At 32.7% G+C, this 14,390-nt stretch overlaps 1 protein-coding gene across 1 annotated transcript in view; it reads right to left on the reverse strand.

Moving 5' to 3' along the window:
- LOC123720051 (titin-like) overlaps positions 1-13,888 on the reverse strand; it is an 83,617-nt gene extending 69,729 nt beyond the window's left edge. The window contains exon 1 of the mRNA XM_045676493.1: positions 13,448-13,888. Within this exon, the coding sequence (XP_045532449.1) occupies positions 13,448-13,617 (170 nt within the window). The 5' untranslated portion in view covers positions 13,618-13,888. The remainder of the gene's footprint in view (positions 1-13,447) is intronic.
- Between the last annotated feature and the right edge of the window lie 502 nt (positions 13,889-14,390).

The raw sequence follows: 14,390 nt of genomic DNA on the forward strand, positions 1-14,390 counted from the left end.
TAATTTCACTTACAGGCAAAATGTATAAAAAAACATTCAAGCTGTTTTGGAGTGCGACCAAACACTGTGAAAAGAATTATAATACTACAAAGAGAAATATGTATATATGTAATATATTTATTTATAAAAAGTTACACTTTCATTTACATCATGCCCTGCAAAACTGCTTACGCAGTTTGACAGCAGGTACCTCGCTTTATATAAACATAGGTAACGTATGTATATATATAAAATTTTATAACTCTTAAGATGCACATCTCCCTGTCCGGGGGAAGGCCTCCTATAACTTCCACCCTATTTTCTTATTTAACGAAACAATATATATAACATATAGTCAGCAACATTGAAAGAATAGGTTTAGCATAGTTTTCAGACGCGTATCTTACCTTAAGATAATGTGTTCGTCTACAAATAAATTTTCAATCTAAGTGCGTAACACTGGTGTAGTGAAGGAAAACATCGACGCCGTGACGGGCACAGACGCCTTACTTGACTATAAAAAACAATAACCAAGCAACCCAAAGGGATATCGCCACCATTAGACAAAGAATAAATTTTTATCATACATTTGGAACATAGTCTCCAACATTCCACCAGTCAAACTGTCTTCAATAGAAGTAATATCGATCAGGGCTTAGCCATTTCAAAAACCGACAATTACCGCTGAGCGGGAATAGCTTAATTGCCTTTACAGCTTTCTGTCTAGCTAATAGAGCTATTAGGCAGTAATTGCATCTCTATTTAAATCTCTAGCGAATATGATGTGACTTCACTAAAGGGGTTTTAGATATTTATCTGTATTAAATAGTTTCAAAGGAGCTGTCAATATGGACGTCATACTCAAACATGGACAGCGTGGATGAGGCTGTTCACGGCAGAGTAACGTAAATATTATTATAATAATAATCTTAATTTTTCTCACAAAAACTCCCTATTTCACAAAATAAAGCAACAGTTATTTATAATAAAAGGAAATGCTTGTTTGTGTGAGATTGATGCCTGTTACAGGTCATCAGGCCCCCAGCACTTAGGATCGCCAGTAGATCTTAAAATGTAGTGTAAATTTATTCTTCATAAACAATTATTATTATTCATGCATAAGAGGTTACAACATTTACAAAATAATTATATATGAGGAAACCACATGGAGTATGTGTATAGGTGTGTGGGTGTGTGTCTGTGTATGTATTCTTAAAGGTGCGTAATACTATAAATTATTACATAATTTAAATCAAACAGTAGTAGAGTAGAGTAGTTGTGTATAGGATAGGTTTGAGAAACCTATCCTATACACAACTACTCCAAACGCTATTGCGATCCCAACTCTAATTTTTAAGTTCTTGTACTGTACACAAAATTTGAGAGAACTACATCGAAATAGCAGACATAACCGTGAGGATCAACACGTTATTGGAAGTTAGTCAGGGTCACCAAATTTGTCTGGGTCTCAAGTGGGCCGGAAGGTCGTGATGGAGCTCTATGTCGGATATAAGTCCATGTTCTTTGGGAATGCCTGGCAAACCTCGAGGGCCCATCTAAAGAGCGTGTTTTTAGTGGGTAACTACTTTGAGTGTAGACCCAGCCCCACAGACCCCGCGTCAAGCTCGACATCCATAGCGCGGACCTGCGTAAGCGCATTTTCACCTCATTAAAAAAAAATAGTGTCACCAAACATACAGAATATTTACATCGAATTCACAAAAGCAAAGTCATACAATCCACGCGTATGTTTTATTTTAGCTTTGCTATTGAATACGTACTGTGTTTACTAGTAAAACAAAAACAAACATGAGTATTCATATCATAAGAACGGCTACACCTACAAAGATAACGTTATATTTGTACTATCGCAAGTGCTAAATTTCTTTGTTTTCATACTGACATATTACATCTTTTATAATCTTAATTGTATTTTATAAAGGTTATATTATATATACCTCGAGGAACTTATATTCATCCTTGTCTATGTCACTTTGCAAATAAATACGATAAAAAAGTTAAACTCAATTAGCTAAACTTTTTTGTTATTAAGTAGTTAGTAAACATCCTACTATGAAACTAGTAGTAGGTATACCTGAAATAAACTTAAGAGCAATTTTTGGAATAAAAAAAATTTGGTCGAAGTTTTTGAAAAACTTACTTGATATATACTTGCGGTTTTGGTATTAATTTTTTTTATTTTTCAAAATTTATTTTCTAATTCAAAAGAAAGATCAATACGCATTGCACAGCGTGATATACATTTTTCCCTATTAGATAATCATTTTTTTTAATAACTTGAAAAATAAAGATCATAAAAATGTTACGTAATTGCGTTCATACCAACTAGAGTTATGATTAACCCGAATATAAACAAATTCTACGACATCACGTTTTTTACGTCCAGTTAACTTGGCTATGGTGGAATACAGTGATTAGACATAAAACGCCCTAGATAATATTGTCCATTATTTATCACAAATGTATTATATTCTTTAAGTACATAACTCGACGTTTCGAGTACTTCTCAACAAGAGGCTTTATAAATAATACGATTTAGTTACTGATATATATATATATATATATAAGAATACATAACATATAAAATATGGGCACTTGAAACAACGAAATGGACTATGTATATACCGGAAAGAGATGTATAGGCCGACAAAAGCATGTAATATGATCTTTCTTTGAAAATAAACGATTTATTTATCGAAAGAAAAGACGGGCAGATGACATAATAGAATAGGGAAAAACTGGATAAAAGTTGCTCAAGATAAAGAGATATGGAAAAATACGCCAGAGGCTTTTACGTTACGTGTAAACTCTGTATGACGACACAAGGGACTGTGCATTTTATGGCGTTATACGGAGTTGTCGTTAAATGGAGAGAAGAAAAGGTATAGATAATCCATGACACCTACGAATTAGTTAGTAAGAACAGTCTACACGTGCAAGCAATCCTAATTTGTAAACAAAAAACGACACACGACAGTATATTGCGGGCTAGGATAATAAAGCGACGTACACGTACACAGCTGCGCAGTTTTTACAAATTTTAGCAACTTAAAAGTACATTGTAACTGAATTGTTGACGTTATTGAGATTGGTTGTAATGTTATGTAGAGTGTATGGAATTTATTATATGGAAAACAAGCTAAACCCACCAAAGCCAATTGCTTTCGACGCTTTAGGGAGTTCGCCGTTTAATTGTACATGGAGTTCACACTGTACTAGAACACTAACAACACTAACCTTAATTTTTAGAACTTATTATTATTACTAACACATCTAATACTAAAAAATGTAAGCTTAACAATTATTATTTATTATTAATAAAGCTTTTATAATAATAACAAGTACACGTGAAATTGAAGATCGTTATTACTAGATTAGTATACCTTAGCTTTTAATGTTAGTTTAATATAACGTAGAAACGATGTTATTATGTTACGAATGCATAATACATGCAACCAAATAGTTCTTATGCTGCTAATTTTACCATTACATCATGTTTCTCGTCCTTTATGCAACGAACAAGATAACTGTTAACAACACTTTAACGTAATTTTTAAGATAATAATTTAGATAGTTTTAGCATTGTGTTTCTGAACGACCGTTCCTTATAAATACTTAGTATAACGCAGAGTTGAGAATTAGCGTTATGACTTCCCTAAATACGTCAAAAATATATTGATTTTCACATACATTCATTATAAGGGATCTACCGCTAAGTCTGACTCCCATAAATATGACAAAACGTGACTTATGGAAGTCATAGTTCACGAAGTCTCGCTTCTGAACATCACCCTGAATCTTGCCCTTACTGTATTGGAACAACATCGCTTCCTTGCTCACCTGCTTGCTTAAAGGTAAAGCAATGAAATAATTGTGTGAGTCCAATGGAGATCTACAAAATTTCATGTAAACAATTATGAAGTCTAAAAACACTTTCTCGTTGACACTTTATTTCAATGCTTTTTATAGAAACTTAACTACAAATGTTTCGATTTGTAAGGCACAAATTTGGCCAATAGTAAAAAAAAATTAAATTCTATCTAACCGAGACAATTCAGAACTGTATCCGTTCGGTCACAGTTCGGTAATATATGTTATATTTTTATAGTATACTAGCTGTGCTATACGGTTCTAACATTTTTTTGGTTAGACATGGTATCGCGGACTTTTTTGTAGATATTGATGATTTCTATAAAACAAACAGACAAACAGTAAGTAGTGTTATTAGATTTTACGAATTTCTAATAAATAATGTCTCATTCAAGTCACCGAACCCATACATTTCTGATATGTCTCGGTTAGATAGAATTTAAGTACTCAATCACTTTGCTCCATTGTCAATACCGGAGCGTACGCGATTTATAGACATTTCATACAGAAACCTTAACTTTTTGAAAATATTCTTTAACTTATCTACACCAAGGATTACGTAGTTGGAAAGATTTTTTTTTAAACATTCATGTAGTCTAGGACCGTATTCAATGCAAACAATCAAATATTTCCTTTTTATAAAATTAATTTTATATGTTTTATTAGTCTGTGGAGCGACTACATTTGTCTAGTATTTCATAAAAAAAAATACAATTTCCGCTTTCCCATTCATAGACACATTAACAGAAAGGAACATGTGTTCCGGAAACTAAGCGTGGACACAAACTAAAATCCGGACGTACTGTCTATGGCGTTCATAAAGAGGTCAATGATCCTTATCTAAACATGAATTCGAACATTTTCTTTATTGTTTTTTAAAGCGGAAAAGTAATTTAATGCTCTCTGCACTCGGCACACGCACGTATTGCGTACTGATGACATAATTATCTATAATAAACGTATGCATCAACAAGATAGCGTAAATCTATATTTTTAGAATGGATTGAAATAAACAAAATTCAGTAAAGAATTTTAGTCTGCTTTTTCATAAGGACAAAAATGATCACGCACGCTGTGTGGTGTGTGTGGTTTCAACAGATTGAAGTTATGTATATATTATAAGTTTATATACATAACTTCAATCCGTTGAAACATTGTGTTTTCTTTAAAAAATTAAGTGTTTAAATTAAAATTGCAGTCTGAGGCATTTGAAATATTTCCGGACGGCACTCAATTCCACGCAAATTCAAACATAATTAATTAACTGAAAAATGATGGGATCATTCGTATGAAAAACGATAGCGCAATTGAAATAAACGTTTGTAAACTATATGTCACTATATTATTCATAGAAACTCATTTTTACCAGCAAAGTAATACTATTTTTTGTATTTATTGTTTGTTGTTATTGTCAGAAACTAATATGTAGGCTTAACATTATAAGAATATTTACAACAGTTCCATATAAAAAGATTATATCACGAATAAGTTCGATAGCGGTTTTTGTATGGAGATGTTAAACAAAACTCTTTGATTGAAGCTGGGTATAAACTGACTATTGGTTTAACATATGAGCTTATATCTAACATAAAATTTCGGGTGGCGTCGCTAACAAACACTAATTTGGCTCATCTAATAATATATATAAGTGACACTTCAATACAAATAAAGTCGAACTGTTTGGGCATATCGGAAACAATAATTGTATTACAGTTTATGAGGCTTCATTTTGTGTATGTGTTTTTGGTGCCATGTATGCGATGGCTTACATTTGTAAATATATATGTAACTTACCTAATGTAAGGTAACACAACTCATCGGAGTAAACCGACGCCGTGATGATTAAACCAATAAAATACTGGTTTATTCATAATGTACAAGGCTGTATAAACATATTTCTAAAAAGATGAGAAATATCTCCTGACTCAGAGTGAAATCCTCTTCAACAATAAACGTTATCACATCCGCTTACCTCCCACACTGCTTTCGCACCAATTTATTCATGAGGACAAGTATCATGACACAATTGGACGGAAAATTAGATGAAGCAAAAAACATCGGATTGATAACATCTGCTCATATTGAGCATAACACAAGTTACATTTTCGGTAAGAAAATTACGTCAAGACTAAATTAGCCTTTGCTGCCATATTATTCTAGTAAACCGCATCCGTGGCAAAATAATATTTAGAGTTTAGCCACAAAAGGTAAAACCTACTTGCCCATCACAAATCAACAAATAACTCTTCTCTTTATTCAGCAGCTCATGTCTGAGCGTCGCAGTCAGCAACGAAGCATCTAGAACGGGCTATCTGTTTCCAGCGCCTCTCTTATGACAGTGTACAGTTTTAAGTATTTCACATGATCGGACCTTCTGGTTGGTGAACTGCCACGTGATCTTCTGCCTTCTGTGTTACCACGATCAGTTTCTCCAAGTTCATATCGCCTCTGTGTATTGTATGGCCGAATTAAGGTACCATTCGCTGTAGGCATATGGTAGACAGGCGAGTCCTTATGCGGAGTTGGGTCAGGTTCGATGTAATGGTGCGCTTCGCACACAGTCCACAGTAATTTGAGCATTGGCCGCCAGCACCACATCTCAAAGGCATCAATCCTTTGCCTTTCACAAGCCAGCGAGATAGTCCACGTTTCTACTCCATACTGGAAGATAGGGAACACTAGAGCCCGTATCAGTCTTATTTCGGTTTTGACACCAATTCCTCTTTTCTTCCAGATGTTGCCTAAACGTGTTATGGCATCTTTAGCCATGCCGATTCACCTTTTTATTTCGAAGACAGAGCTGCCATCGTTAGAGATTTGGGATCCGAGATTTATAAAGCGGTCTACGATACAATGATGCAACTTGCAAGTGACACATGGAAGCTTTCTGGCTCGATCTACTAACATCAGTTTCATTCATTAAATTACTCTTAAAAGTTTAAAATTCACCCCAACTTTTGTAGATCTCGAAAAAAAATTCACTAATACTTAATACTTCGATTATACATTTTTTTAATAATAAATTTCCCTAACTTACGAATCCAATTCTATAAACATACATAGATTTCTTATTGCAGTGACGCATTTCACTATCTTACTACAGTCTTCTAGTTACGGTCTGAATCTTCTTAATAATTCGGGTAAATTCTCGGTTACTTTTATATCGATATGTTGCTCCAGATCGCACCTAGAGGCTCCAAATACAGGACATTCTATAATGAGATGCGAAATTAAGTAGCAACATTTTAGCCGGTAAAAAAAAATATATTTTTGATAACCGGGGCAAATTTAGATTAGCGTCAAACTTTGAATTTCATTGTATAAGTAAAATATCACGTTTATTTTAGTACATTTCTGTGAAGAACGTCTCAAATCTTTATAAAAAATTTGGTGACGACATTAACGACGTGAAAGCTCTCGACCTTAGCAAATGCTTGTCTTAAAAATGCTCCAAGCCTGAAGCACCCTGAAAGCAAAGCGCTTGGAAGTGGTTTTTCTAGTGGCTGTATATTATTATTTTTATTTACTTTAAGGCCTAGAAAGTCTGTATGACGCATGAGTGTTAAAATGGACAAAAAATATTACAGAATGGCACGCGATGGAAAAAGGAAAAGAGGAAGACAGCTCAGGAGATAGCCAGACGATATAAAGTTAATAGGAGGCACAACTTGGAAGAGACAAGAAGAGCTAACATTAGAAAATAATGGCAGCAGCTGTAAGAGTCATATGTGTCAGAGGACACGCTGATTACAGATGTATTAGATTAAGTTAGGTGATACCAGGACCGCACCGATCCCCTGGCGCGCCTGTGTGCAAAACCCATGAAGCGCCTCCTATTTTTACGAATCTTCAAGTTTCAATGTATTTGTTATTATTTGTCAATGTTGACTGAAAGAAAAATGTTCTTCACTTTAATATACTTACTTAAACAATAATTTCTAAAATAGGTAAAACGTCCGTTTGCGGATTGTTGCAAAATAAAACGCGAATTAAATTGTTAGTTACTTTATAAATGATATTATATCCGTTTTTAAGATCAGATTTATGGTAATTTTAATGAATAAAAATATTTACATCATTCTAGCACAATATAAAAAAAACCCAGTCGTGTGATGATCGATGTTGGCAGCGTCGTTTAGCAGCACTGTATATATAAAAAGCACGGGGATGTAGATCCAGCAATCTTTTTCATCATTATTCTTACCGCGCATATTTGATCCCTTATAATAAGCCCCTTAAGTTGTTTATGTCCAAATTAATTTCGTTTAGTTTCTCTATTATAAATGACGTTAATCCAGCGCTAGTTGTAAATGTGTATAATTAGACAGAAAACTAGGAATTACTCTCATATTTCCAACTTTCCAGTTCTTTATTATCATACTAATTTGCTCTATGTGTGAAACGCCAGGATTACAATTCAGTATTATTGAAAAACACTTTAATTCGACATAAATTTAAAATTGTTGAATTTGACTACAGAGTATGAAAATTAATTAATTTTGGATTTTATCAAGGTATGTTATGTCGGCATATTATTGAAATCATAAACACATTTCACGTTTTTTTGATTCGCTACATTGAGTAATTAATGTAAACCGAAACCCAAAGCGTAAAATGAAATTTCAAACGTAAATATTGAATAATGTTCAAACGTAAACGTAGGTATTATACTCTTAGGAGACTTGTACAATAAATGCACTATATATTTTGTTATTTACAAGGGATATGTTGTGCCTATTGTTCCTACTTATCGATACTATAAAACAAAGAATATGTTGTTGTGTAAGTTTAACATAAATAATTTCGGTGGCGGCGCCCTCATTGTCTTAGCGCCTGTGTGCACACTTCGCACACATGGGCGGCGCGGCGCTGTATGTAACTTAAATAAATGTTATATATATATATATCATACTGAGTGTCAACAAAAAATAGCTTAATAATAATCATAATAAAAATATTTATAAACATTGCATACAGTAACATGAAGGTGCTGTTAGTATATTACAGGTTAATACAGGACCCGAACAATACTAATACAGGACAGAATGTTTGGGTCGTAAAGCCAGAGGCGTAACTGTGTAAGTGGGTACGTAAATAACGCAACATGCTTTATAGCTTAGTGATTTTCCACACAGGAGTTAAAATACCCTTACAGAGTTCCAGTTAATATCGTACAATCTGTGTAAACTAATATAATAATATAATAAATATAAACTAATCTTCAAAGAGATGTGATCGGCCTTGTTTAGATTGCCAAGTTTATCACGGCTATATTAAGCTGCACTTGTATGCAAGAGTCGTGGGAATTTAGTAAGGCTGATTTTTATGCGTAAATTACGTAACTGAGTGATTCATTCGATGAATAATTATTATAAAAGTAGGTTAATACTCATACGTATACGTTTAAGACGATTTATTAGGTCAGATATGTCTGAAACGGGAACGAGAATTACTTAATTTTTCATCTACGTGTCGTGATATTAATACAATACAACGAATTACGCGGGAATTTGGTAAATTATTATTATTTTCTTATTACTAAAAACAAGTGTTAACAGCAACTTAAAGTTGAGTTGGTCCACTTGAAAGGGTTCTTGTTTTTGTGTAACATAAATCATAGATTTTTTTCTTAGTTAGATATTAACGTGACCCTTTCTGACCTTTTCATCATTCTCAACCGAAACATTTCAACATAGTTACTAAACATTTCACACCACACTTAATTCGTTCGAAATGTGTTTCGTGATTGACGTTTTCCCTTACTATATCTGTATACACCATTTCTGTTCTTAAATTAAGTTTTTATTAAGTGAGTAACAGGGAAAGATTCCGAAGGAGGTTCAATAGAGGGGTTCACGTTCTTTTTAAACATATAGAACTACGATTTAAGCATTAATCCCGACTTACGTCTGATTAGACATATCCGATTACGTAAACGAAGCGCTTAAAGTGACAAACGGAAAGGTTCTTAGTTCTCACAGTGTATCATCAATGCTCGCGCGTATTATATTACGCATTACCAGGTCAATGCGTGAGAAAATAATATCTCTGTAATAGTATGTAATAAGTATATAGCCCACATAATACAATATATAAAGATACAATTATTGGCGAGCAAAAACTTCGGGCTACTACTATTTTTTTGTTGTTGGAAATATATTGCAAATCAGTGGCGCTACAACCTTTTTAGGTCTGGGCCTCATTTCTGTATCTGTTACATGATAACCAATGTAATAGACAAGTATGTGATCAGCCTCCTGTGTCTGACACACGGCATTGACTGTTTGAGTGTAAGGCAAGCCGGTTTCCTTCAACGTGCCAGCGAATGTTAAATGTGCACATAAAAAGAAAGTCCATTGGTGCACAGCCGTGAATCAAATCTTCGACCTCAATGATGAGTCGCACACTGAAGTTACTAGGCTATCTGTGCTATAATATCTATGTCAAGCAAGAAATACCCCCATTACAATTCTTCCAAAAAATAAGCAGATTTCGCTAACGTAGGCTACGATTTTCTTACGAAATTCTTTGGGATCGCATCAGAAATATGATTGCTTAAAAGAGAAATTGAAGACAATATATAATAAAGTATTGTTCACAGAGACTATTGCGTAGTAAATGTGTAAAACGAAATAGTATCGGATATACTTTGCACAACGTGTAATCATTTCAACACGCGCGTAGAATATACCAATGTCAAATACAACCAAGATGCAGAGACATATCAATAAAATTAAAAAGCTATAAAAACCGTATTTTATGAGGTTCAAAGTACATTCAGCAATAATAATTTATATAAATAGTTCAAATTGATTGATTTCTCATAGCAAAATGAACATAACGTTGATATGTACTTCGACAGACAGCTTCTACGCCAGTCTGTCAAAATACTGTCTGTATTTTGCGTTTGACAGGTCAATCGAATTTCAAAGGCCAAAAATACTTTTCTCTACTTATGTAAAGTATTTACATAATGGTTGCAAATTTATACATTCGAAATCAACTATATTTACATGTAACATAATATGGTCTATGATATAATTACTAGTAAAAGCAGTAGTAGTATTAAACATGCTCCTAAAATACATAAGAAGTCTTAAACAATGTGCAAATAAAATCTTTTCAGTCTAGTTAACATAGATTAGATAATGTATATTTGCAATTTCCAGTTTGCGTTAGTTTGCCAGTTCTAACCAACGTAATACATCTAGAATAGTTTTAAAATTAGAGACTGTTAAATTTTAATATATATAGTGTAAGTTTTAAATTACAAGAACAAAGACCGAATGCCTGCTAATGATAATTAGATGCTAGAACAGCGATGAGTCTTTTATTATTCATCACGGAAAACATGAATATTATTCCTACACAAACACATCTACTAGTCTGTTACTATACACACCAATGACGTACGTCACCTGTGGGTTGCGGTTTATAGATATTACCATACTGACTCACTAGTTCTTAAATTAAATAATTAATACCTTATTTCAGCAGTCCCAACATTCGAAACAAAAAAATATCTGGTCATAAAAGCTAACTTCTACTGTGTTATTAGTTTGATTTATTTGGAGGTTTCTCCGTTATTACCATTATGTGCCAAATCTCTTGCGATTGTAATGTATATGGTGAAACGGTGAAATCAATCCTCGCTTAAGCAATTTTTGTTCTGTTAGGCAAACACGAAAACAAACGAACCAATGGCGCTACAACCTTTTTAGGTCTGGGCCTTAGGTTTTTGTATCTGTTTCGAGATCAATCTAAAGGGCAAGCAGGTGATCAGCCCGCTGTGCCTGACGCAGGCCGTCGACTTTTTGTGTCTAAGATAAGCGTCTTTCCTCACGATGTTTTCCTTCGCCGTTCGGCGAATGTTAAATGCGCACATGGACAGAAATTCAGTATACAGCCGGAGATCAAGCCTATGACCTCACAGAGGAGAGTCGCACACTGAAGCCACTAGGCCAACACTGCTTGTGGGGTTAGGGTTAATTTTTATAGCCAAAAATATTGATTAATATAGGACAGGAATGCTCAAAGCTGCATGCTTGAAGTATGATTAGTTAAAATATTTTTTTTTAACTGTATTCTTAATTGTAGAATTATCCAGGTGTGTGCATTATTGTGATTTAGACAATTGGCTTCAGTGGCTGGAAATCTGAAGCCTTAATATATAATATTGTCTATTAAAAAGGTTATAATGCCACTAATTTTTTTAAAGGTATTATTGTGTAGTACTAACCTATTAGTTATAATATAATTATGTCAGAAAATAAATTAATTAATACACATTTTTTTAGAACATGAATGTTCACTAAATATTATTAGTCTGGTTTTCAATTGTTAATTAATCATAACACAATGATGTATATAATTTACATACACAAATAATATTATGTTGATTAGGACTAACATTGACATTTATATGTCAAAAAAGCAGCTATTATTATTAACAACTAAGCAAATAGTTTATAACATATTTCTACAGGTGAAATGTATCAGGTGATTGACCTGATACACTTTTAAAATCAAACATTGTTTAAGTTGCAAGGAACCCGTTTCCACACTATAAATGTATAAAAGTATAAACTGTAAGTTTATATAAATATAAAAAAGCACAGAAGAAAATAATGCTAGAGGTTTGAATTACAAACCAAATTACCTTCATTTCTGGAGTTAAAACATATACATATAAAATGAAAAAAATATTGTTTAACATATAGTAATGCATATTAAATTGAACACTGTTGTAAAACATATAAATCCTAAAAATGTAAAAAAAAATGTTTCAGTTTATTGCTCTTTGAAATTTCACAGTCTAAAAAAACACAAAAACCTGTCTTGTAACAAAGGCTGCCAACAGTTATCCTGACCTTGACACTCAGAGGTCAAATAGAAACATGTATAAACATCACACATTTGCTGTATCAGTTATTGGTGTAGTACAGTTGTAGGTACCAGCCACACATTGATCACTGTCATCACTTTTATTGTAGAGAATAGAGATATTATATTTCAAGATCATTATATTATTATGCAATCTTTCCTAGCCATAAACAACTTACACACAGTTTAAAAAAATAAATATGAGCTATATACATTTTGAAATATTTCAGCGGGAATATGAATGGTATTGGCAGACTCAAAGCTACCTTCTATGTTTTTTTATTGTCAAGTAATTAAAATAATTTTCAAAGGTAGTCAAAATGGAATGGCATAAATAGCAGATAATATAGGGTTATGAACATTGTAAACTTATTAATTATATATGATAACTTTAAGCTAAATATTTTGGGTCACAAAATTTTCACTTTTACCCTAGTCTATATCTGATCAAAAGATTACTATTTATTAATCATTTTAAAGTATGCATATTAAAAGAACAGACTGTATTCTTTATTTTTGTTCATATTTTCTAAGTCAAATAATATAAGTAATTTTAAGTTTAATACTTGGAAGATTATAAAATATTGAAAAATCTAAACAATATTTACAAATACAAGTAATTTTTTTTTTACAAAAATGCCCTAAAATTAATTTACATTTATACAATGTGAACATAGTAAAGGTATAAACTTACTTCTCTCGTAGATACTCGATGGTCCAGTAAATAACATCGCCAGGCAATTCTGCCTCCGTGATGGAGTAGTCAGAAGCAAACACAGGTAATTGGTCCTCTGGATTTACATTTGCAGCAAAATTTTCGAAAAACAATCGGTACGATGTCAAATAGTCCTCTTTATCTCCCATTTTTCTTTATATTCACTTGATTTTCGTTCTAACTAACACACACTTAAAGATATCAACAAATCACACAGTAACACGGGAGTACTTTTAATTAATAATTACACTTAACATAAACTTTAACATTACACTTATTTAATAGATATATAAAAAGGATAAACAAGTAAGGTTGAAATAGGTTTATGCGCGTATAATTTTGTATGCTATACAAAATATTAATAAAAATAAAAACACTCCGAATCACATCTCGCTCGCAAACCACCACAGAATTTCATACTTCATAAGTATTTAGTTCATAGTCAATATGATTGTAATATAAAAAATGTTGCCAGTATCTGACAGACATTTCTTGGCATATAAAAAATAGCAATAGATAGGAATTAAAAACAATAAATGTTACAAAAGTAGGATTTTTTTCTTTTTACGTAACGTTTTTGATATTAAAAATTGTAAAGGCTTTGCGTAATTCCTTCCTATCAAATGAAGTTTGTGTTGATCTAATGGTATTTTAGTATATACTGATAACTGACATTATATGTTATCGACAAGAAAATGTTCAATGTTCCTCGTGTAGTAAATAAAGGTGGAAAAATAATACGTGATGGTTGATGGTTGACGCACGTGTCAGTGAGATTTTAGTTTTTTTTCCCGGTGTTTCTGTGATTTTCCAAAGCTAAAATAGTTGTTATTGTTCTATCTTCACAAAACTAACCCTATTGGTGCTGGTAAAGTATAAAATTTAAACTTATATAGTCGCTGCAGTTCCAGTAAAATGGATC

The sequence above is a fragment of the Pieris brassicae genome, chromosome 2 (assembly GCF_905147105.1).
Source record: "Pieris brassicae chromosome 2, ilPieBrab1.1, whole genome shotgun sequence".
Lineage (NCBI taxonomy): Eukaryota > Metazoa > Arthropoda > Insecta > Lepidoptera > Pieridae > Pieris > Pieris brassicae.